General features: G+C 39.3%; 1 protein-coding gene across 2 annotated transcripts in view; it reads left to right on the top strand.

Moving 5' to 3' along the window:
* The window catches only part of LOC149186605 (ATPase GET3B-like), a 216689-nt gene that overhangs the window by 35193 nt on the left and 154088 nt on the right, over positions 1-27408 (top strand). For both annotated transcript variants that reach the window (XM_089411067.1, XM_089411068.1), the window contains exons 2-4: positions 22377-22588; positions 22932-22994; positions 23364-23474. In XM_089411067.1, coding sequence (XP_089267193.1) covers positions 22377-22588; positions 22932-22994; positions 23364-23474 — 386 coding nt within the window. The remainder of the gene's footprint in view (positions 1-22376; positions 22589-22931; positions 22995-23363; positions 23475-27408) is intronic.

Raw genomic sequence — 27408 nt, 5'->3', positions numbered from 1 at the left:
AAACTGTGACGGTGACCAGACTCCAGTACTAGTACTACTGGCTAGTAGCTACTGCCAGAGGAGCCAAGATCATGTCGATCAATCTCTGGATCATCATCATCAGAGTCAGACAGGGGGCCCCATGGCTCGTCCTCCTCATCATCATCTCCAACTGCAACTGTAGAAGTGGTACCACTAGCAGGCTGTGCAAATGCAGCAGATGCAAGCTGAGATAGAGTAGATATGCGGCTGCGCTTCTGTCGTGGCTGAGCAGAGGAAGCACCTACAACTGGAGTCCTTGCTGGCTGTGAGACCGAGGCTGGTGGATTGGGATCTGCATTCAACTGAACAGGCTGAAGTTGAACAACATGTTCAAGTTCAACTGATGTCTCCATATCTAAATCTAAATCAAGATCCTCATCAGGATCAAACTCTGCTGGACGACTCTCCACTACCCAATCTGATGGTGGATCAATGTCTTCCAACACAATGGGATCTGAATCATGGCTTTTGTTCAGCAAATGGTTTCGTCTGAGCCGAAGGCTGTATTGGACATAAACTAGATCATTTAACCGTTTTTGATCCAAACGGTTTCTCTTCTTTGTGTGAATCCTCTCAAAGACAGACCAATTGCGCTCACACCCAGATGCACTGCAAGTTTGACTCAAAATACGAATTGCAAACCTTTGCAATTCAGGACAATGGCCACCAAAGGCCTCCCACCATTGTGCTGCAAAACACATAGGAGTGTAATGAGTTAGCTCAACAAAATTACAAATTATATCTAACTTTCAAATTATAAACGATTTAACAAACTTAAAAAAAAAAAAGTAAAACTATTAAGAATTTGAAAATTGAAATTTTTGTTTACCTGGTTCATCTGCTTCTCTTGCAATCTTTGCTAGGTTCTTCCCAAAGGTACCTGAAGCATTGCTGAAGATTGTGGCCTGTCGGTGTATCTTCAGCGAATCAGACTCCAATGGGATCATGCGATCAATGCAATCAATCAATCCATCTCTGACCTCCCCCCTCAAAGCTCCTGACTCTTTAGCTTTATAATGATACCGTGGGTTCAAAAAATACCCAGTTGCATGTATAGGGCGATGGAGTTGATTGTTCCATCTTTCATCAATGATTGCCCAAATGGGCCCATACTTTGCCACTCTATCCTTGTATACCGTCTTTATTTGCTCCTTTGCTTGATCCATAGCCTCATAAATGAAGCCCATAGCCAACCTTTCCCCATCCACCAACCGCAACACCTTAACAAGTGGCTCAGCAAGCTTCACAATCTCTGCTGCCTTTCTCCAAAAAGTTTCTTCATAGACTTTCCTTTTCAATTCTTTGCCTTCCGGTTTGTTAGACCAATTGCTTTGATTCCATTCATCACTGGAAAACATCTTTTGCAAGTTTCTATGTTGGGAAAGCATAGATTGCAATGTCAAAAAATGTGTAGCAAATCTAGTGATGGCAGGCCTAATAATATCCTTGCCCCCAGTGTGTTTCCTCATGAGGCTCAAAATCAATGTATGATTGTAGATAAATTTTGTTATGCTTTTGGCATGATCTATAGTGTTTTTGACCCAATCTAATTTTCCAATATCCTCAAGCATGAGGTCTATGCAATGTGCAGCGCATGGGGTCCAAAAGATGGTCTTGTGTTTTTCCTCTAACAGTTTACCAGCAAGAACATAGTTAGAGGCATTATCTGTGATGAGTTGAACAACATTAGCCACCCCCACCTCCTCAACAACTTGATCCAATAGCTGAAACAACAAGTGGCCATCTTTTACCTTATCAGATGCATCAACTGATTTTAAAAACATGGTTCCCTGTGGGCAGAAGACAAGAAAGTTTATGATGGTACGGTTTCTTTGATCAGTCCATCCATCTGACATGATGGTACACCCTGTTCTTGCCCCTGAGTCCTTGAACTCTTGCAAATACTCATTAATGGATTGAATTTCTTTCTGCAAACGAAACCCCCTTAGCTCATGCATAGTAGGGCCTTTGAAGCCTTTTCCAGCAGCATGTATGGCATCAAACATAGGCTCATAATATGGTGAACGAGCAGCGTTAAAGGGGATATCAGCATCATACCACCATCTAGCTATGTACTCGCAAGCAGTCTCCCTCAATTCTTTCTTCCAATGGTCATCTAAAGTGGGCTGCATTTGAGTTTTACTAACTTCAGGACCATGTGCATCTGATGGAGAGGAGGGAGTGAAATAACTTTTGATAGTCACATCACCCTTTTTCATTCTACCCTTTCCCTTATCTTGAACAGAGCCAAAAGAGGGAGGAACATATCGGAAAGGGTTGGATGTATTAGTTTGAGGGATAGAGGAAGAACCCTCAAAATCATAATGGGGGTTGGCAGCCATCATTTTTTGTATCTCCCTCTTCCTCCCAATTTCAGCCTGTATGTCTCTTTGCTTAGCCTTACTTCTTTAAATTTCTCAAAGCTGGCCAACAAATTCTTCCTAATATCCCCAATTTCTGGTGAGGTACATGGGGTGATTTGGCCTCTAATCCCTGCCAAGTGTTGTTTCAGCCTATTAATGCCCCCAGGACCTTCCTTAATTTTCCTATGGAAAAATTTGCATTGCATTTGACTATCAACCATTTCAACATATGCCCAAGCAGGATCTCTTGCTCTAGGTACCATTTTTTGACTAGGAAATGAAAGCAAACAATCTGAAAATGAAAAAAAAAAAAAACCTTGATTCAATGTTCATTTATTTGACAAAAAACACTCTCTAAGCTTTCTAGATATGCACCTAAAATTTACTAAGCAAAAACAGATTTATAGAGGTGAAAAAAAATACCTCCAGGCACAAACTGCCTCCTCAAGCTTGCTCCAAGAATCAACTCCTCAATGCTGCTCCAAATGGCTGCCCAAGAAGTTCCTCACTCCAGCTACAATGCTCCTCCAAGACTCCTCACTGCTGCTCCAAAACAAGCTCAAGAACTGCTCACTAACTCTCAAAGAAGACTCTCACTCAAATGCATAAGATTGCTGTGAGAGAATGAGAGCACTTGGGTGTGTTAAATAGGGTTTGGGAGGGGGAAATGGACCCCAAAAGTCATTTAGCAAATTCATATAACTGCTTGGAGTCCAAACCAACCAAAAAACACTTTAAAAATCCATTAAAATTTTATTAAATCGCAGTTTGACGTGTGCCTGGGCGTTTTTTTGTGACTCGGCCGAGTCATAACAGAAACGGCCGAGTTGGCCGAGTCAGCCATGACTCGGCCGAGTCACGGCTGACTCGGCCAGTCGAACCGTTCCAAGGGCCGGGTCACAACAGAGGGTAATGGCTCGGATCAACCTGGCCATTTCGGTATCGAAACGGCCGTTTCTTAAAACAATGCTTCCAAATTATCCTCAAGCCCCTTCTTATATCTTCCTGTTGGACAACCAACGGTCTAGATTAAATCATAATCAAAGGTTTAGATCGTTTTGGCTTGATCCGTGTCTTTTTCTAGAAGTTTCACCCCTGATTAGATTAATATCCATTAATATTTTAATTTTCCTAAGTTTAGACTTGGAAAGCCCATTAAAAATATTAATTATTTTAATAAAATCACTTCTGGGTGGGATTTACCAAAACGCTTTTCTGGGTTCTTTTGAATACATGTGCCCAAGCCTCCCTGCGAAATTTGAGGCCTAGAACACATCCGATGCTATCCCAAATCAACACTTTCAAGGTATTTGAATACCCCAAGAAGATACATTTGTGACTGATTGCATTGAGTTTGTTTTTCTGTTCCTTAGGTATCAAGGCATAACAAGTGGAACCAAAAACCCTGAGATGCCTCACCAAAGGAATGTGGCCATACCACATTTCATAGGGAGTCTTGTTTTTGATAACATTAGATGGACACCTATTCTTTATATACACAACACATAGAACCACGTTATCCCAAAACATCAGCGTAACATTCTTGAAAAACATCATGGAATGTACCATATTTAAGATTGTTCGGTTCATTCCTTTAGCTACTCTGTTCTTTTGGGGATTATAAGGCACAATTGTTTGATGTGTGATCCCATGCCGACAGAGATAGTTTTCAAATTCATTTGAAGTGTATTCATTCCATTATCAGTCTGAATAGAGCCAGTATGAGATTGTGCATCATTTTCAATCCATGCATGAAAGTTCTTGAATGTTCCAAAAGCTTCAAATATGTTCTTCAATAAATAAATCCAACACATTTTAGTGTAGTCATCAATAAATGTCATCATATGTTTATTACTATTTGCAGAAGGAACAGGCATTGGGCCACATAAATCAGAATGAATGAGTTCAAATTTTCTATGTGCTCTGGAATGACAATCATGAAATGATTGTTTGCTATGCTTTCTTAAGATACAAGCATCACACTGCTTCAGTTTCCTGGGGATTGTAGGCAAACCAATAACACCATTTTTCGTTATCAAACGAAGGCTGTCATAGTTCAAGTGTCCAAATCTAGCATTCCATAAAAGACTTGATGGAAATGTACCTTCATCATAGTGAGAATTGTTTGAAAAGTTCTATGCACGTGCAAAGGTTCCTTGCTGCTCAAAATCCTTTCTTCTTCTATCCCAGTCATGACAAGTGAGTGATCTGATGCTTTTCTGACCTCAACCTTGTCATCAAATATGTGAATGGAGTAACTTTGCTGGCGGATGTGGACCACGTTACCCACCATTTTGTGGGTAATATCCGTAGGAGAATTTTTTTCTCCAAGATGGTTCTTAGCTGACAGCCAACAACCCCTTGCAGCCAGCAGCGACCTCATTGTGCCATCTTTTCCGCCACCTAAGCCAGCCATGTGGTCCCTCGCCCATTTGCCATGATCGTATGTTTGAAGGTGGGCCTTCCAAATCTAAATGTATGCCTTGTCATTTGGAAATTCAGTATTGTAGTTTGCTTATCATGGACACTTTCGGGCATTGAGTAATGAGGGATTCAACGGAAAGAATGGGCTAGGTATGTGCTTTTGTTCCCTAGATCTCTTTTAGGAATTAATCTTGGATTCTAGTCCCATGGGATCTCTTATACTGACCATTTGTTTCTAGGGATGGTATTTTACGGGAAACCCTGATTTTGGTTGTGTGGTCCCATCCTTTATCCGCTTATATTGCCCTCTTTCTATCCATTGCTACCCCATTCATCATTTTTCCCGCCTGGGTCCACATTCCTCCATTGGGTTCATATAGGGTTAGCTTGCCCCTTCCCTTTGCCCACACCTTGGGTCATGGCCTGGAATGAAGCCCAAAGGTTGATGCAGCTAAAAAAAGGATAAAAACATATATAGCGTCACATTCAATAGGAAAATGTACCACAAAATGCAAAATATGGTTGGGACAAATATATTTAGTACGTGGGCAAAAGCTAATACACGAGCTCTACCCCATCATCATGGCCATCACCCAGGTTCCTACAGGTTCTATGAGCCTTTTTCATCATATAGGATTCCATGATTGTCCCAACCCTTGGTGGACGATGAACCGCCCCACCTTAAAGGGGGAATTCATTGTTATATCTTATACATCATGCTCTAACCCCTTGAGCCCCGAGCAGTTAATCAAAGAAAATCATAAAAAGAAAAAATGCATATAAAAAGGGTGGAAAAATCAAGGCCGAGGCACCTCATGTACCATAATTGCTACCTCCTAGACATTATAAACCCAAGTGTGGGCTTCCCTCTTATTAGCAACCTTTGTACCCTAGCATGTGACCTAAGGCTGCCCCTTCTCATTTCCTACTTCATTCACCTATTGGTCACATGCCACCACCTCATCCTCTTTACTATATCATCCCCTTTAGAAGTGGAAACCATCTAATAGGATTATTGGTTAAACCCATTTGGAGTTTAGGAGACATTGGCACATTTTGAAGCCCATTATGGAAGGGCATGCCATTATGAAGTCCCCACCTGTGGTCCATAATTTGGTAAGTTAATTTACTCAATTTCTCTAATGGCTTGTTGTACTCGAAGGCTAGGAGACGTATCGGATTTTATGCAGGATTGCATATGGTTTCCATATTGGGTTTGGTCTCCCTATACGGGGTCCTAATCCTCTAGAGGGCTACATTGGCACATGTAGGGTGAGTGTTGAGAGCCATGGGTCTCCACAGCAGCAAATTGCACTCCATGGATCCCCACAACCATTCAGAGATTTCTCGTGGTTCACTTATTGGATGAGAATGATGTACATGATCCATCATGCCCAGCTGGCCCCAGATCTATACCATACATTTGGCTGATGGTCCAGGACTTGCACGATGATGTGGCACCACTTATACCATCATCCTAGCCCTTGCAGGTGTTCTACAGGCATCTTTGATTTGTTTGGAGACCCATGAGGACACTTGTGTGCCCCCACATGTCATTTGGGGCACCACAGGTTGTTATAAGGGGCCAACCCCTTGTCCATTGCTTTTGAGGGTCCTATTCTTCATTGTGGCATCCATGGACCTCATTAGGCCTCTTAGAGGGCCCTACATGCATAGATTATTATTTGACCTCATGAGAGGCTTACATTTTCATTTATGAGCTAGTTTGGTTGGCTTGTCACCAAAAGTTGTATTATTAGAACATTATTTTATTTTTGGGGCTTTTGTAGGCCAAGGAGGCTAATTCGAACTCCTAAGTTGTATATAAATACAAGTGAGACGAGCTCATTTGCTCATCATCACTTTGGTTGGGATCTCTTATCTCTCTTGAGATTTTCACACTTTTTCTAGAGGATGAATTGGAGCTTTATGGATGAGTTTTGATGTGTGGATATTGGTCTATCTTTTCTTGGAGCTTCTCTATTGTCAATTGTGAATGGTTGGATATACTCTATTACATGTAAGTACATGCTTTTTAATGTTATTCTTGTTTACTTTTGTCATATACGTTGGATTGAGATTTTCGCTATTCTATGGCTAATTGCTGCATGCATTTACTGCTTAAAATTGTGGAATTTGTCTTTATTATAGCATCTCTCAATGTATGGGCCATGTAATATGAGCGAAATCTCCTAGGGGTAATTCTATCAAAGAATTTGACGTTGATAAGCCATTCCTTTTGCACATCTAAGTATAAAAGCTGCGAGGTCGCTCCTTCTTGACCTACAAGGCAAGCAAAGTGATCTTGAGGCCTCCTTGACTGAAACCAAGAAATCCTACTCATATTCATCATAGTCTCCGTTCTCCCAAAGATTAAGGCACTGATCTACCAAGGGTGGTCAGTAAAACGCATATTCTTTCACCTCCTTCAAGGTCTAGCCATGGTGGGGTGCCTAGGGCATCAATTTCCCGACAACATAGCCATAAAAAAATTCGATCTCCTAGGGTCTCCTGCTCTGGCCTTTCCTCAAGCTCTCCTCCAATTTTGAATCCATTCCGATGATGGAGTTGGGAGAAAAGACAAGCTCTAGCTTCGGGATCAAAACTTGCCTTGCCATCCCCAAGGCTAGTACCTCATAGGGTCAAAACAACATCTTCAAGTGAAATTCTTTTTTGATCCTTTCCCCCACCTTGTCTAGGGTAAGAATATCACTGGTTGCTACATACTCTCTTCATACCCTAGATCGGGTCCACTTGGCCCCGTGGTCGCACACCTTTGAAAAGATCATTCTTTAAGAACCATCCGAGATACCAATTCTAACAAGGATTTTAGGGATTAGGGAGCTCCTTCACAAGTGTTATCCCATAAACCTAACCCTCAAATCCTCTCTTCCTTTCCCTAGAATACATAAGTACCTTGCTTAGAAAGAAAGCAAGCTCCATCCTTCAAACTTTTCTGGGAAATGGTTTGTTTGGGTCACTCATATCCATTGAATTATCTATCGTTAGTAACTCCATACATGTTGGGTCTACTCCTATCGGTGAAAGTTCATAAATAGAAGAGAGCCTTAGCTGAGGTGATAGTGGGCTAAGTCTCCATTTGTTGCCTTTGGTCTAACATTTGCCCTTTAGGGATCCCCGTTAGGTCCCCTGCTAATTTGAGTGGTAACAGACCAAAGACAACAAGTTTCTCCTAAACTCCGGGAGGTATAAAACATCATGTAGAAAAAAGTCTGGAAGACTAGGCAGTTTGAGCCTAATGGTGCCAAGCCCTGATGGCTTGAGTTTTGACTTGTGTGCAAAGTAGACTGCTCCATCAACATTATTAGTGAACTCTTCAAAGAAATCTCTTTTGAAAGTGATGTGGCAAGTTGCTCTTGAATCAAGCAACTAAACATCTTTCCATGAAGCAAGTGAAGCATTGAATAAGTCTTCAGTTACTCCAATGTTGCAACGTGCCACAACATAATGGGTGGACTCGGGTGCTTTTCCTTTCCCTTTACCGGGTGTTTTACCCTTTTCTTCATTTCTTTCCTGCTCGATTCTGTCTTAAGGCAACTTATATGTGGAAACATCATGTCCATATATATTGCATCCTATGCAATGAAGATTAGACCTTTCTCCTCGGAAATTTTTGCCCCCTGCCTCTAAAATTCTTCCTTCCTCTTCCTCTAGAAGAATCTTGTGCATGATTCTTCTCTTTCTATGCAAGAAACACAACTTCTTCAGAAGATTGAGGAGCTGTCTTCTTCCCAAAATCCTTCTCTCTTCCAACAAACTTCTTCTCAAGGGAGTCAAATGAAATCTCCTTAAGTTTGCCACTTGCTTTCAGTGGCTCGAGATAATGTGAATAGGTGGGATATAGTGCCTTGTCATAAGCTATGAGAAGAATATCTATTTCAACATCGGTGGCTTTTATGTCATGCATAATGGATCTTATTTTTGATGCTAAGGCAAGAGGGTCATCATTTTTCAACTTAAGATTGAACAACTTGATCATCAATTGAACAACTTCAAGTTAAGGCTTCAAAGGCATTTGAAAATGGAGAAAATAATGACTCACCTCTTCATTTACTGACACTGCAATCAAGGCATAGGCCTTGCTGTTCTTATTTTACCAAATGAAAGATATCTTGTCTGAAGTAGGTTTTTCAGGTGCATGGTCTCCTCCTTCACACATCCCTTTCCACAACTCATTAAAAATCAAGGTGTGTTTTATCTTCCGGGACCACTCATGATAGTTCTCTTTGCTAGAGAGAACTATTCCCACAATGGAGATGAGTGAATGCATCATCAAAAAAGGATTATGTTCTTTTGATTTCCAAAATATTTGTAGCCTTACTTTTTTGCTTCTTAATTAGGTAAGAAACTTGTTGAATATATAAATGGCAAAACTTCACGTTACACTATGGCAATATTTTAATATATACCACCACTCATAATGTTTCACCACTCATATATAACATATAAGATATATCATGAATATGTATCATGTCCACCACTCATACCATAAGAATTCCACCCACTCTCATATTATATACCATGGCTTCAACATATAAAAGGATTCTCGAATACATGAACCATATTCACACTTTAACATAACCATCACGTAAAGGGCTCTTCACACTTAATTCACTTAACATATGTGAGCACCTCACCATACAATACACACTAATATATATTGGCCCTTTTATAATGTCTATTTACCATTTAAAAAACAACACCATACGACTTTCATTAAAAAAACTCAGCGTACATTTCGACGCTCACAGCTTCACTCAAGACTCAAGTCATGTTAGGATTCACGGTATTCAAGAACAGTCAATGCGGTCTCAGTTTGGCCCTAGTCTCATTCCACGGACACACAAGTGTATAGTCTCAGACCATATGACCGCACAACATTCAATTTTTTTTAATCAACATAGTATGGAACAGGTACCAGCATATAGTATACAACATCATACCAATCAACATACATTCAATGCATGACTTCCATGTTTCGACTAGCGTCTATAATGGCATTTCGACCAACGTTCTAACATATTCAACATTGCCTTCAAAAAGTCAACATACCTCAAATTCGGTCGGGCCCTCCATGTACAGCGTATGCAACAACGCACAACAACATTTGAACTATGGTTCCACACTCATCGCACCAATTTCCAGCCACTGTGATCTCCCATTGTGGTCGCCTGAGTCGGTCCACACTAGCATATTCAACGCATACACATGCAAAAATATATACATACCTGCAACAATGCACCGAACAATGTGCAGTTCACCATATCAACGCATCATTTAATGACTTTTCAAAGACTCAATGTTATCTAATTAATTAATTATGTAATTGGGGACCAATTAAAGTTCATGCCCCTTCTCGAAAAGGTTCCCAAGGGCTTATTTAAACCAGGACCTTCCTTGTAAAAAACCATCATTCATTCATTCAAGTATTAATAAAAATATGTCTTCTGCGAATTACTGAGCGTGTTTGCTCCAGTTGGTATCAGAGCAAGGTCAATCTTCAGAGCACTTCCCGCGCTACACAACCCTGTTCTGCTTCTGTCTATCGGCACCCTGTCTGCTTCTGTCCACATCCTGTTCCACTGATATCTACGTCCTGTTCCATCTCGTTCTCCTACTACTAATCACCATGGAAGACTTACGTTGCTATTACCCATTCTCCCAATTCGATCGAAGCATCGTATTAGTGACACACACATCGTATTCAACCTGATTCAACCCATTCGACCGATGCATCGTATTCAACCTGATTCGATCGACGCATCGTATCAATGACACACCCTCGATCACGTTCGGGTCAACTCGATGACGACTTCCTCGAATTATTCCACTGATCGACTCCACCATTGGAATGTTGGAACGTAAGGGTATACAACAATATAGTATATAAGTAATACTATATAATATATAAAACAAATTCATTATATAATTAATTTAATATATATATATATAATAATAATAATAATAATAAAATAATAATAATAATTAAAAAAAATTAGGTTCAAGTTAAGGAAGAGGGTTAAACTAGATAAGTATACTCCACCTCATACCTGATCAATGTCGTCATCCATGTCAATCGCCGATTTTAGTAGAAAAATGATTTATCTTGAGAATAAGGTTACCAGACATTCCAACGAAATCAAGGAGCTCCAGGATACAACAAAGAGAATAGAGTCAGCTCGAGCAGAACCATAACGAATTTAAAAAGGATCATGCAATCCTTTCAAATACGGTGAATCTGAATCATAGTCAGGCAATGGTGATGTTGACCTGTATTTGTGACAAGTTGAAGATTACACCCGATCAAATACCCCAAAATAATGAAGCTACTCAACATCTCAATTCTCGGATTTGTCAAACTCGTCAGACTCACATGAGAAACTCGAGTCTCCAAAAGCATTGTCCATACCCCATCAACAAAATAGTAACACAAATTTTCAAAATATGTAGCTCTAGAATCAATTCTCAAATATGCAGCTTGCTAATCAATACCCTCTCTTTATTCCAACAGTTGCGACATATCAACGAAGAGAAAAACTTGAACTCTCCAAATTTGACGGTAACGAGAAGTGCAATGTTGCATGGTTCAATAAAGCAAAAGAATATTTCAAGATTTACGGTATTGACAATGATGATGAAAAGATCAGGGATGCATCCATGCAAATGGAAGGTGAAGCATATAATTGGTATATGTGGTGGAAAAAACGACACTTGCTATCAGTTGGAGAAAATTCAAAAATGCATTCTTTAAAAGATTCCAAGGTGTCAAGGAAGAAGAGTTCTTCTCGACACTCACCAGACTGCGACAAAAAGGAGATGTGGACAAATACACTTGAGAATGGGGAACTTTAGCTACACAAGTACCTGGATTACAAGAAACTTGTCTCATTCAGTCATGCACCACGAGACTTAAACCCCATCTCCAGGCTGAGCTTGAGCTTCATGACATCACTTCTATAAAGGTATCCAGATAGAAGGCAAATGCTGCTGAAAAGAAGCACGAAAAGATGCAGTGGCCGAAAGTTGAAAGAGTATATTCGAGATGAAGATTTTCCCAATCCGCGAACACGGATAACACAAATTATGCTCCACCACATCTTTGTGAAGGAGAAAAAACTAACTTGGAAATGCAAAGAATGAAAGAGGGCAAGTGCAAACATTGTGGCGAAAATTGGGACGCTAAACATAGATGTGCTAAAGGAAAATAAACCAAGAACCTGTATAAATGTGAGGCAACTAATGATTCAGACAGTGAAGAATCAGACATAGAAGAAATTGAGGATTCTCCAGAACTAGATAACGAGAATATTCCGCAAATGTCATTATCAACCATGACAAGTATATTGTAGCCCCAGACATTAAAGTTAAAAGGACATATCAAGAAAAGCAATGTAATGGTTCTGATCAATAACTGTAGCACCCACAATTTTTTGATTCAACTATGGTGAAAAGACTTAACATTTTCACATTTCCCATGCCCAACATGAAGGTTATGGTAGCTGATGGTAAGAAAATTGAAAAGGTAGGGAAATGCCATAAAGTCAAATTACAGATTCAAGACTTTAATCTAGAATCTTCGTTCTACACTGTACCATTAGGCGTGGATGTGGTCCTAGGTATCCAATGGATTCAAACCCTAGGTACTTCCTCTGCCAACCATCAAAAGCAATTTATAAATTTAAATTGAAAGGGCAAAAATACAAGTTATATGGGTTCCAGCCCCCTGAGAATAAAATTGTATCATCATCCAAGATGATGAAAATGATCCGGAAGGGAGCACCAACGTATTTAGTACGGTGTCATCAATTAGAAATGTTAACTTCAAATCTCGTGAACTAAGAATCACCGGAGGTCCAAGAGCTAATTCAAAAGCACGAAAAAGTATTCCAAGATATTTCAATGAAGTTGCCTCCTAAAAGACAAATCGAGCATACAATCGAAGTCAAATCAAGATAAAATCCCATCAACATCAAGCTGTATCGATGTCCACATCATCTAAACACCAAAATTGAAAGATTAGTCCAGGATTTTTTAAAATGTGGCATTATCACAAAAAGTAGAAGTCCATATGCTGCTATAGTTGTATTAGTTCGAAAGAAAGATGGATCGTTCAGATTATATGTCGATTATCGAGGACTAAACAAAATAACAATTAAAAACAAATTTCCAATCCCTTTTATCGATGAAATGTTGGATGAACTACATGCAGCTAAATACTTCTCAAAATTGGACTTAAGGTCAGGGTATTACCAAATCAGAATAAGGTTGGAAGACGTAGCAAAAACTACGTTCTGAACACATGAAGGTCATTACGAGTTTAAAGTAATGCCTTTTGGTTTAACTAATGCACCGGGAAAATTCCAAGCTACTATGAATGAGCTATTTCGTCCATAACTAAGGAAGCTTCTGTTAGTGTTCTTTGATGACATTCTAATTTATAGTAAAACATGGAAGGAGCACCTACAACATTTGGAGCAAGTTCTTACTATATTAGAAGAGCATCAGTTCTATGCCAAGAAGTCCAAATGCATTTTTGGGAAGGAAGAAGTAGAGTATCTTGGACATATAATATCCAAGGAAGGAGTAAAAGTAGATTTTAATAAGATCAAGGCTATAAGGGAATGGCCCAAACCAGTTAATATCTCCAAGCTAAGAGGATTCTTAGGATTGATCGGGTATTATCGAAGATTCATAAAAACTTGTGCCCATATAATCGCACCCCTAAAGAACCTTCTAAAGAAGAACCCATTTCAACGGAATGATGAAGCAGAAAAGTGTTTTGAAGACTTGAAGGAAGTTATGTCTAATGCCCCTGTATTGGCAACTCCAAACTTCTCAAAACCATTTGTAATTGAGTGTGATGCTTCAGGTTTTGGCATAGGAGCAGTACTAATGCAGGATGGCCACCCAATCGCATTTGAAAGCAGGAAGCTCAATAAGCAAGAACGTCTCAAGTCTACATACAACAAGGAAATGCTTGCTATTATGCACGCATTAGCCAAATGGAGACAATATCTCTTGGGAAGTAAGTTCTTAATACGAACAGATCATAATAGTCTTCAACATCTCCTCCAACAGAAAACGCTATCTACAGAACAACAAAAATGGATCAAAAAAATCGTTGCCTTTGACATGGATATATTACATAAGAAAGGGAAAGATAACATAGTAGCTGATGCTCTGTCTAGGAAAGACGAAGAACCATCATTACTTGCAGTTTCAGTTGTTGTTCCCAAATACTTAATGAGATTCGACACGAATATGCAAAAGATCCGGAAAAAAGTGCTATAATCAATAACCTTCCTCAATATTGAAAATTTGAATGGAAAAGCGATATTCTATGGTACAAGGGAAGAATTTATTTGAGTTCAAATTCCAAATTTAAAGCCAAAATTCTCAAAGAGTCGCATGATTCACTGTCAGCCGGACACGTAAGATTCTTTAAAACCTACTATAATGGACGTCAATCATTCTTTTGTGTTGGAAAATCAAAGATATTATATTAGGGTTTGATTCTCTGATCTTGACAATTACTTGTGAGTATGTTGGCTTCTTTTACTTCCTTATTATCTTATGTTTCATCAAGCTATTATACATACATGAAGATTACAGAACAAGAGACACAAGATATATGCACATGCGAAGGAAAAACCCCCCTCAAGGGGAAAACCCAGTCAAAGTAATTCTTCCTTTCAATAGTATTCTTTGAGACTCTTCACCCTAGACCAAGACTAGGCTTTTCCTCCACACCATGTCAATCTCCAAGATCTTCGACCCTTTCCAACAACTTCTACTATGTAGCAAATCCGAGCAACATGCAGCTTCCGGCAGCAGCAAAACCCTAGGAGACTTCGATCTCCTAAAACAGACGACGAAACAGAGAGAGAGAGAGGCACCAAAAGTCCGATTTCCTATTCTCTAGAGACTCCCCCAAACTCACACTTCTTTTCTCCTTCCAGCAGCAGACTTCGCATCCCCAACACTTCCCAACACTTCCCAGAAGATATCAAATTGCTTGAGAGAGTGAGTGCTCCAAATGACTTCGACTTCCTTCTATATATAGCCTTCTTGTGGGTCGAATGAGGGTCATTAGGCCAACTTGATCTTCCTTAGGCCGACATGATGTGGAGGACACATAATTCATATTTTGCTTGATAAAAAACCTTTTTACATGATCCAAAAGCCCAAGAAGGGCCTCTTCGAATGTACAATGACTCTATAAACTCAATATTAATCCTAGGAGTCCACAATGGGGACTTTGACTAATATAATGATGACCCAAGCATGAAACCCATGCTTTAATAAGTCATTGTTACAACAATAAAAATTCTTTTCGTTATTCTTTTGACAAGTACATTACATAATGACTCAAGTATTGAAGACCGAACATAGTTACTTTTTCCAACACTCCGTCTTAACTAGGGAGGTATTCATAATGTACAAATACAATGGAAGATCTCAAATTATATGAAAACATGAACATGAAGAACCTTTAGGCACCGCAATTCCATGGACTAGATTCCTGACTAGGGCTATCTATCCAGCCAGTCACTCAACAATGTAGGCATCGTAATGCCATGGACTAGATTCCTGACCAGGGCAATCTATCCAACCTAGTCACTCAACAATTTAGGCACTGAAATGCCATGGACTAGATTCCTGACCAGGGCAATCTATCTAGGTGGGACTAAGGTGGACTCAAGGTTTCAGCCCCTCTAGGTACCATCAGTGTTACTTGTTAACCACCAACCCAAACATATAGGTGTGTATCCAAAACTAAGCTCAATAAACAACACCACCTTTTCAATTCCGAGATTCCTACATCAACACATAGTGTCGGCCTGATGTCTCCCCAAACAATGCTTCACCCGCAAAAGCCTCAACAAATCTCTTTCATTCTTTTATCATCAATACAATCACCAATATCTACGAAACCTAGTAGGTTCCTTAGATATTCGAACTTCTTATTAGGAAGAGCCTTTGTCATAGTGTCTGTTACTTGTTTGTCTGTTGGAACATATTCTAGCTTCATGATCCCATCCTGCACCAAGTTCCTAATAAAGTGGAACTTGTTATTGATATGTTTCGTCCTCGAATGAAACACGGGATCTCCAAACATCTTGATACAACTTTGATTATCACAGTTAATCACAGTAGGACCTAGAGACTTTTCGAACAAGTCTGTCAGAAGCTTCCTTAACCAAATAACTTCTTTTCCTACTTCACATGCAGCCACATATTCTGCCTCGACACTACTCAATGCCACAGGATCTTGCTTCCTACTCATCCATGAGATCATAACAACTCCCAGACTAAAGCATCCTCTGGTAGTGCTCCTTCCATCGGTCTCACTAGCACCCCAATGAGAGTCTGTGAAGCCAATTAGCTTGACTTCCTTACTATCATACTTTAGGAAGTGATGTATAGTGCCACGAAGATACCTCAATATATGTTTGACAACTATCCAATGATCATGACGAGGCTCCAACTGAAACTGACTAAGAATGTTCATTGCAAAACATATATTTGGCGTAATATTTACCGGATACATTAGAGAACCTACCAACTGACGATATGAGGTAGGGTCCACGAGACTCGAGTTGGAGCTCCGCAACTTCTTGAGATTGGTGTTCATAGGAGTAACCATCGGCTTGGATTCCATCATCCCAAATTTTTGCAATAACTTGATGATGTACTTTCCTTGCCCCAAATATATCTCCCCAGGGCTCTACCATACGTCTAGACCTAGGTAATAATGCATCAGTCCCAACTCTTTCATCTCAAATTCAGCTGCCAACATCTTCTTGCATTCTTGAATTCTTCTTTCTACACCGGTGATGAATAGATCATCCACATAGACTAGAATAATGACTGGCTCATTATTCACGACCTTGATATATAGATTCGGATCAACAATACTCTTTACGAACCCAATCTTGAAAAGATATGCATCCATTCTTACATACCATGCCTTTGGTGCTTACTTCAAGCCATATAGAGCCTTCTTGAGTCTGCAAACATGAGAGTCCCTGCGATTGACTTCAAATCCTTCAGGTTGTTCGATGTACACTTCCACATCAATGGTCCCATTCAGAAATGTAGTCTTAACATATATTTGATGGTTATTCCACCCCATTGTAGCAGCTAGCGATCTAATGGTAGTGTACCTTGCATTAGGTGCAAATGTTTCTTCATAGTCAATGCCTTCCTTTGAGAGAAAACCCCTTGCAACGAACCTTGTTTTATACCCGTCTATATTTCAATCAACATGTTTGATCTTATAGATCCACTTCGATGTGACAACCAATTTGTCACTAGTCTAGGAACGGTTTCCCAAACCCCATTCTTCACGATGGATTGAGATTCTTCCTGCATGGCTTTCTTTCAAACCTCTTCATGTTCAACTTCTTGGAATGTAGATGGCTCGGCTTCAATCAACTTTGTGATATATGCAACATTAACCAGAATACCTTTTCAGTTTCTTACTTTCCCTGGAGGACCCTTTCGCAGCTTCATGTCCTTCAGCATCTTCTAATGTAGCTCTCAACCAATATGGCCTCTTCCTTGTGGTTGGAGTAACCACCAATTGAATAGGCTCACTTTGTCCTTCTTCTTTATCATTTGCAGTAGAGTTCTCATGAGCTTCATCCTCTTCAAATACGGGAACTTCTTCGTAATCATATGAATATCCTTTGATTTCTTGTAAGCTTGATTCTCATCAAATATGACATCCCTGCTTACTTCAATGTATCTTCGCTCATTTATGTAGATTCTATAATCTTTTGGCGAAAGACTATAACCAACGAATATTCCCTTGATGCTTGTCGAGTCCAACTTCTTTTGCTTGCCCTTCGGAACATGGACATATGCTGGACTTCGAAATATGCGGAAATGATCCACACTCGGCTTCTTTCCTGTGAATACTTCTTCGGGTGTAGTATTATCAAGACTCTTATGAGGACTTCTATTTTGAACGTACACGATAATCATCGCAGCTTCACCCTATAAGAACTTTGGTAGATCTTGATCAAGGAGCATAGTTCTCATACCTTCTTCAATTGACGTATTGTTACTTTTGGCCATTCAATTTTGTTCGGGATAGTAGGGAACAATGAGCTCCCTCTTAATACCTGCATCCTTACAATATGCAATTAACTCTTTAGAGGTGTATTCCCCACCATTGTCAGACCTTAGAGTCTTTATCTTCTTTTCGGTTAGGGTTTCCACCTCAGCCCTAAACTCCTTGAACTTATCAAATACTTCATCTTTAGTTTTGAGTAGGTAGAGCCATGTCTTCCTTGAATGGTCATCAATGAATGTTACATAGTAGAGATGACCTCCAAGTGTCTTGTTAGACATGGGCCTGCACACATCAGAATGGATGAGATCTAAAATTTCTTTAGATATAGATTCACTATGATGAAATGGTTTTCTAGTATGCTTCCCCAAAGAACATCCTTTGCATACACCTTCATGGTCTAGCTTCATATCAGGAATGCCATTAACCAATTGACTAAGAGTAGGGATGACCCTATAATGAAGATGGCCATACCTTTGATGCCATAGTTCAATGGGACTTATTTCCATATGAACAAGAGCTTGAGGAGATGGAGTGATAACCCGGTAAAGACTTCCTTCACGAACTCCAATAACCCTAGCTTTGTCAATACTAGAGTTCTTTCCCCAAACCAATACTTTTCCATCAACAAAAGCAATTCTTTCCCCTTTATCTTCTAAACAAGAAATAGAAAGTAAATTCTTTTTCAAACCTGGAACATAGAGAATGTTGTTGAGATGCAACTTCGATCCATTGTCCAGCTTTAATGATGTAGATCCTAGGCCTCTAACATCATAGCTTTTGTTGTCACCCAATTCCACAAGTTGCCTACTTTCACCTGTCATATGTCTCGATGCTCCACTATCAATGATCCATGCATTATCATCAGTAAGAGATCCTGTAAGGGCAGCCAAGAATCCATGACTCTTGACTTTGTTGAATAGGTAGTAGATGATCTTCTTGATCCATCTTCCAGCAAAGTTGAAACCCAATCTTATGTAGTTCACCATAGAGAGAGAATCCATGTTGGAAAATCAAAGATATTATATTAGGGTTTGATTCTCTGATCTTGCTAATTACTTGTGAGTGTGTTGGCTTCTTTTACTTATTTATTATGCTATCTTTCATCAAGCAATTATACATACATGAAGATCACAAAACAAGAGACACAAGATATAGGCACATGCCAGGGCAAAACCCCCCTCGAGGGGAAAACCCAGTGAAAGTAATTCTTCCTTTCAATAGTATTCTTTGAGACTCTTCACCCTAGACTAAGACTAGACTTTCCCTCCACACCATGTCAGCCTCCAAGATCTTCGACTATGCAGCAGATCCCGACAACTTGTAGCTTCCGGCAACAGCAAAACCCTAGGAGACTTCGATCTCCTAAACCAGACCACGAAATAGAGAGAGAGAGGCACCAAAAGTTCGATTTTCCTCTTCTCTAGAGACTCCCCCAAACTCGCACTTCTTTCCTCCTTCCGGCAGCAGACTTCGCATCCCCAACACTTCCCAGAAGATATCAAATTGCTTGAGAGAGTGAGTGCTCCAAATGACTTCAACTTCCTTCTATATATAGCCTTCTTGTGGGTCGAATGAGGGTCTTTAGGCCGACTTGATCTTCCTTAGGCCGACATGATGTGGAGGACACATAATTCATATTTTGCTTGATACAAAACCTTTTTACATGATCCGAAAGCCCAAGAAGGGTCTCTTCGAATGTACAATGACTCTATAAACTCAATATTAATCCTAGGAGTCCACAATGGGGACTTTGACTAATATAATGATGACCCAAGCATGAAACCCATGCTTTAATAAGTCATTGTTGCAACAATAAAAATTCTTTTCTTTATTCTTTTAACAAGTCCATTACATAATGACTCAAGTACATTATTGAAGACCTAACATAGTTACTTTTTCCAACATTCTGGAAGGGTATGGATTTAGATATTCAAAAATATGTAGGCGAATGTGATCATGTCAGCGAAATAAAAGTGAGAACATTATGACCCCAGGGTTGCTCCACCCCTTAAATATCCCAAACCAAAAATGGGAAGAAATATCAATGGATTTTATTGAAGGATTACCCATGTCAGACGGGAAAGATAAAATTCTTGTAGTAGTAGACAAACTCACAAAGTATGCACACTTCATAGGAATGAAGAAATCAGATTCAACAAAAGAGATCGCTGAGATATTTTGCAAGAATGTCTACAAATTACATGGATTTCCCAAAGTCATTGTTAGTGATAGAGATCCCAAGTTTAAGGGGAATTTTTGGAAGGAGCTTTTCAAACATATTGGAACATACCTCAACATGAGTTCTGCATATCATCCTCAAACAGACGGTCAAACAGAAACTGTCAATAAGTGCTTAGAAGCTTACCTTCGTTGTTATGCAACAAACAAACAAAACAAGTGGGCTCAGTGGTTACATCTCGCTGAATGGTGGTACAATTCAACTTATCACACTTCCGCAAAGATGACCCCATTTCAAGCTCTGTATGGATATGAACCTCCCAAATGGAAGGATTTGGCCATTTCCGAGACAAAAGTTCCAGCAGTTAAGGAGCAATTAGAAGAAACCCAAAAAGTTTTTCAAACATTAAAAGAAAATCTAAGTATTGCAAGAAATTGCATGAAGCAGCAGGCCGACCGATAGAACAGAGAGAGAATAGAACAGAGAGAGAATTTGAAGTTGGAGAATGGGTATTTGTTAAACTTCAGCCTTACAAACAATTATCTTTGAAACAAAAAGGAAAAAACAAATTGGCGCCAAAGTTTTATGGACCATATCAGATTAACAAAAATATCAGTCAAGTAGCATACAGCTTAAGCCTTCTGGACAACAGTCGAGTTCACAACATTTTCCATTTATCTTGTCTTAAAAAGGCATTGGGCAGACACCAATCAGCACAGACAACGGTTCCGATATTAGATGATGAAGGCAAGTTCATCTTAGAACCAGAAGGAATTGTTACCGCGAGGGAAAGGAAGTTGCATCTCGAATAATTAAAGAATACCTTGTCAAGTGGAAGAATCTACCAGAAAAAGAAACCTCTTGGGAGACAAAAGCTTTTTGCCAAAAACACCCGTCATTACGTATGCTTTGAGGACAAAGCATCTTTTCAAGAGGGAGGCAATGTTATGTAATTAATTAATTATGTAATTGGGGCACGATCAAAGATCATGCCCCTTCTCGAAAAGGTGCCCAAGGAGTTATTTAGGCCAGGGCCCTTCTTGTAAAAAACCATCATTCATTCATTCAAGTATTAATAAAAATGTCTTCTGTCAATTACTGAGCGTGTTTGCCCCACTCAAACAATGCCAACATGTATCAACTTCACTAAATGCAGAATTTCAGAAGTGTTCATCGCTGCTTCAACACAGAATTTCAAGACTCTGATTTCTACACCAACGTACAGTCTTCAAATATGTAAAGATCAGCAGAACGAATGCAGGGCGGCAAGAATGTTCAACGCACAACCAGGAATTAAATAATGAACAACATAATTACTCCATGGATCAGCGCATAGAATGAGCAGAAAAAAATAGAATGCAGAGGGACAGAGGAAAATGGCAGGAAATTAGCAGGAGTTACAATGCAGAAGGAAGCTAAAATGGGGCTGGCTTTGATATGATGTCAGGCCAGGGGTAACTCCAAAAGTAATTGCTGCTTTTGCATTAAGATGGAACATAGATATATACATGGAGAGGGAAACTATTGGGTTTCATCTCCAAATGTCTCTTCGTCTTCCAATTCCATTTATTTTGTTATTTACAATATTTACATGGATTTACCTAATGCCAAAGATTAGGTGTCAACACATAATAACATGTTGGTGGCAGAATGTGTGACTTTTTATTGTGTTTAACGATTGTTTCACATGCTAGGTGTAGGGAGATAACTTTCAATCTTGTAATCAATCTGTAATGTCCTTGTTTCACTTGCTAGTTTGGGAAGATAACTTCCAATCTTGTAATCAATCTGCAATCTCCTGATTTCAAGTTTTGCAGATTTAGATTTTGAATAAGTTGTCAGACAGTAGACTACAGTCCCCACTGATTGAGAGATATGCTTTGTATTTAGATTGCCTTACAATTTTATGCAATGCATTAAGATGGATGAAGTTTGTATTAGGATAAATAGAAAAACATTTTGGTTTCAATGACAGCATGCTTTACCTATGTTCTAAATGCTTCAGTTTTGGAATTTTCTTTCCTTTTTTGGTCTGAAGTATTTTTATCTAAATATTTTCAACCTAGAAAATGGTTGCTGGAGATGCTGGTAAATGTTGGAATGCTCTATTTTTCATCTTAGAAATTGTGTAATTGTTTTGCACTGGTACAATTTTTTTTTTGAATTTATTGGCATTGGAATTATATTATCCAATTGCTTATAAGCTGTACTTGGATGGTAAACAATGAGGTTTGATGGGGTTTTGGTTTATAATTTGATATTCTAATTTATTTCATTATTTCTGCAGTAAGGGCAGTTACAACCCCTACAGAAAGCGAGACAAGCTTTGACAATATGATTACTGAGATGAAGCGCAAATACTATTTATTAGGTGGAAAGGGAGGTGTTGGCAAAACAAGCTGTGCAGCATCTCTTGCTGTTAAATTTGCAAATAGTGGGCATCCTACACTTGTTGTGTCCACTGATCCTGCTCATTCTCTGAGTGACTCCTTTGATCAGGTAGACACTTTCCATGTGGGCTAATTGATAATAGTTGATTTATTATGACATCATCTCTGACCATCAGTATTGTCATCTGAAATCCATAAAAACTGAAAAAATCCAAGGAAACAGCAAAGTGTTAAAATAAGTAAATCATAATAAGTGTTTATACACGACTGATGTGCTTATTATCCAGGGTGGGATTTATATGTCAAGAATCACCTATTTTGTTTCTATCCATCAGCAATAGAGATTGTTTCTTATTGATAAAATGGATTTGTGCTTTGAAAGTTTCGAAGTATCCATGTTTGTTTTTGTAATAATGAATTGATCAACTTTTGATGCTATGTATGACTTGTAGAATTTAAGTGGAGGGAACCTGGTTGCTGTTGAAGGGACTGATTCACCTTTGTTTGCATTGGAGGTTGGTATTATGAACCCTTAATAAGTACTGTTTTCATTCCAGAAGATGTTAGACATATTAGGTAGTCAAGATCCTGGTGTGTATATTACAAAATAGTTCTTTCCTACATGGGGGAAAACTGTACATATGTTATTGATGTGAACTAGGACAATAAAATAAAGTGAAGAATTGGAAGGAGCAAGGTTGCATAACTGAAAGTTTCACTTGAGAAGAGAATTATGTCGGGAATACAAAGAAACCATAAAGTATATTCATAGAGAGATTGCATCTTGCTGTACGGAAGTTACAAACTTGGGATTCAAGAAAAGTATGCACTGCATATGCAATGCCTTGTTGTAATCTTTACACAGGTATAACTTTCTTTTGCAGATAGATCCTGAGCAAGCAAGAGCAGAATTTCGTTCATCATCTCAGAATAATAATGGTAGTGGTGTCAAGGACATTATGGACAGTATGGGCCTTGGAGGATTGGCAGAACAGGTAAATGAAAACTTGTAAAATGTGTTATGTCCTTCCTTTGGTCACATTGGTAATACTGATTTATATTATTATATACCCTTGTTATTATTGCTTTAGATTTTGTCCTAAACATGTTTATAAACTTATTGAGAAGATGAGTTTTATCTCATTTGAAATTCTGATTGGATCAACATGGGCTTACTTCATGCTGCTGTGTAGTAAGGGGCAATATGGTTTCATTAATGTATCTTACATGTCTTTGCTATTCAAGCCTTGTAGTGAAGTAACAGAAAATGTACCATTCGTAAAAAACAATAATGTGGGACAGCCTCAGGATTCCCGTAGGCAAGTTCAGAGTCTGTTCACATTAGCTCCAGCTTGATACAAACCGTCACATTTCAAGGCCTGAGAGGATCTGTGAGGTTTATCACCTACAGGACATTGAGTCAGAGTATCACTTTATCTTCTGGTACCTGATATGCAGCTATGCTATGAGATTGGGGAGGGGGTTCATTGTCTTTACATAGAGACGTGGGGATCTCTTTACTAGGTTCTTCTGTTTCTTGGACGAGAGGTGTCTAGCTCTATTTTTGAGGAAGGTACTAGATCTCCGGAGGCAGATATTGTGAAAATTCCTGAATGTAACACATCAGAAACCCCTACTGCATTTTCTGGTTTACAATCTCCTACTTGTTTTTTGCATTAACAAGTTATTTAAATGCTTAAATATCGAAGTAAATACAAATGCAGCCTTCACAAATATATTATATAGTATATACAGATCAAAAACTGAAATAAATTGAGACAACACAAGGGACACCGTTATTTTTGGATAATCTTCCCTGGAAAAAACCAATGCGGGAAAACCGGTGCAACATATATAGGGTTTTATTATTAAGCAGATTCTGAATATAGCTAGGGTGCCAGAAATGGCTCACCCTTCAGAGAATTTTCTTGGCAGTAGTACCTCTCTCCGGAGACAGAAATCTCGGCAAATCAGCCATTGGATGAATCAACCCCACAGTGACTCTGACTGTTCCTTGTGCTAGACAGCGAAAGCTGCTCCAAGCACTCCTCTAGAACTGCGTCACCCTCTTTGGAACTGCGTCATTGTCTCTCGGCTAATCTGCTCTCAGTATGCCCCACAAACTTCCACAACGCAGCCTCTTCAGCCCAACGTTAGCCTCTATAGCCCTCTGCGCTGTCTGCGGCTTTCTGCGTCAGCCTCTGCATCCTCTGCGGCTTTCTGCGTTAGCTTCTGCATCCTCTGCGTCTGCGTCTGCCAATGTTTTAAAACTCCGACTGCAACTCGGAAACGGTCGACTTCGACTCCGACTCCGACTCGGCCAATTTGATTTCAATGACTCGGTCGTTGTAAAAAATACATTAAATATTTATTTTTTTATAAAAAAACATAATTTTAAAGATTTTCATTCATGTTTCCAAACACAAAGCTTTAGAATATAGATAGAAGACAACATATGATCAAAGTAGGCTCATGAATATATCCATTATATCAAAATGGCACCCAGTGCACTGTCCAATACATACATGATGATGATATAGAGATCAAAACAAAAACACATAACCAAGGAGGCTAGAAATGACCTCTACAACAAAAGTAAACTGTGAAACATCACTAGTCACCACTGACCAGTACTACTAGCTACTGCTAGAGGAGCCAACATCATTTGGCTCAACCTCTGAATCAGAGTCAGACAGGGAAACCCATGGCTCCTCCTCATCATCATCTCCAACTGCAACTATAGTAGTGGTAGCACTAGCAGGCTGTGCAACAGCTGCACGCTGAGATAGACGAGATATGTGCTTCCATTGTGGCTGAGCAGAGGAAGCGCCTGCAACTGGAGGACTTGGGGTTGGGCCCGAGGTTGGTACAAGTGGATCTGCATTCAACTGAACATTTTGTTCAATTGATGCCACCCCTTGTAAGTTCAAATCAAGATCCTTATCAGAATCAAACTCTGCTGGATGACTCTCCACTACCCAATCTGATGTTGGATCAATATCTTCCAACACAATGGGATCTGAATCAGGTCTTTTGTTCAACAATTGGTTGTGTCTGAGTCAGAGGTTGTATTGGACATAGACTAGATCATTTAACCGTTTTTGATCCAAATCGTTTCACTTCTTCGTGTGAATCCTCTAAAAAACAAACCAATTGCGCTCACACCCAGTAGCACTGCCAGTTTGACTCAAAATACGAATTGCAAACTTCTGCAATTGAGGACAATGGCTACCAAAAGCCTCCCACCATTGTGCTGCAAAAAACATAGTAGTGTAATGAGTTAGCTCAAGTTTCAACAAAATTACAAATTATATCCAACTTTCAAATTATAAACAATTTAACAAAATAAGTATTAAGAATTTGAAAATTTAAATTTTTGTTTACCTGGCTTATCTGCTTCGCTTGCAATCTTTGATAGGTTCTTCCCAAAGGTACCTGTGGCTTTGTTGAAGGTTGTGATCTGTCGATGTATCTCTAGCTGATCACACTCCAATGGATCATGTGGTCAATGCAGTCAATCAATCCATCTCTAACCTCCCCACTCAAAGTTCTTGTCGCCAGAGCTTTATAATGATACCGTGGGTTCAAAAAATACCCAGTTGCATGTATAGGGCGATGGAGTTGCTTGTTCCATCTTCATCAATGATTGCCCAAATGGGCCCATACTTAGCCACTCTATCCTTGTATGCCTTCATTATTTGCTCCTTTGATTGATCCATAGCCTCATAAATGAAGCCCATAGCCAATCTTTCCCCATCCACCAACCGCAACACCTTAACTAGTGGCTAAGCAACCTTCACAATCTCTGTTGCCTTTCTCCAAAATATTTCTTCATTAACTTTCTTTTTCAATTCTTTGCCTTCCTGTTTGAGAGACCATTGGCTTTGATTCCATTCATCACTATAAAACATCTTTTGCAAGTTTCTATGTTGTGAAAGCATAGATTGCAATGTCAAAAAATGAGTTGCAAATCTAGTGATGGCAGGCCTCCCTTGTGTGTCTCCTCATTAGGCTCAAAATCCATGAATGATTGTAGATAAATTTTGTTACGCTTTTGGCATGATCTACAATGTTTTTGACCCAATCTAATTTGCCAATATCCTCAAGCATGAGGTCTATGCAATGTGCAACACATGGGGTCCAAAAGATGGTTTTGTGTTTTTCCTCTAACAGTTTACTAGCAAGAACATAGTTAGAGACATTATCTGTGATGACTTGAACAACATTAGCCACCCCCAACTCCTCAACAACCTCATCCAATAGCTGAAACAACAATTGTCCATCTTTCACCCTATCGGATGCATCAACTGATTTTAGAAACATGGTTCCCTTTGGGCAGAAGATAAGAAAGTTTATGATGGTACGGTTCCTTTGATCAGTCCATCCATCTGACATGATGGTACATCTTGTTTTTGCCCATGAGTTTTTGAAATCTTTCAAATACTCATTAATGGAGGAAATTTCTTTCTGCAAACGATACCCCCTTAACTCATGCATAGTAGGGCCTTTGAAGCCTTTTCCAGCAACAAATATGGCATCAAACATAGGCTCATAATATGGTGAACGAGAAGCATTGAAGGGGGTATCAGCGTCATACCACCATCTAGATATGTAATCACAAGTAGTCTCCCTCAATTCTTTCTTCCAATGGTCATCTAAAGTGGGATGCAAAGTTCTACTAGCTTGAGGACCATGTGCATCTGATGGAGAGGAGGGTGTGACAGTGAAATAACTTTTGATATTCATATCACCCTTCTTTTTCATTTTACCCTTACCCTTTTCTTGAATAGACTCCAAGGAGGGAGGAACATAGCAGAAGGGGTTGGATGTATCAGTACAAGGGATAAAAGAAGAACCCTCACAATCAAAATGGGGGTTGGTAGCCATCATTTTTTGTATACTCCTCTTCCTCTCAATTTCAGCCTCTAT

This window comes from Pinus tabuliformis, chromosome 3_1, assembly GCF_031772625.1.
Source record: "Pinus tabuliformis cultivar Carrire ecotype Pingquan chromosome 3_1, CPIR1, whole genome shotgun sequence".
Lineage (NCBI taxonomy): Eukaryota > Viridiplantae > Streptophyta > Pinopsida > Pinales > Pinaceae > Pinus > Pinus tabuliformis.
This window is presented reverse-complemented; position numbering and strand designations above follow the sequence as displayed.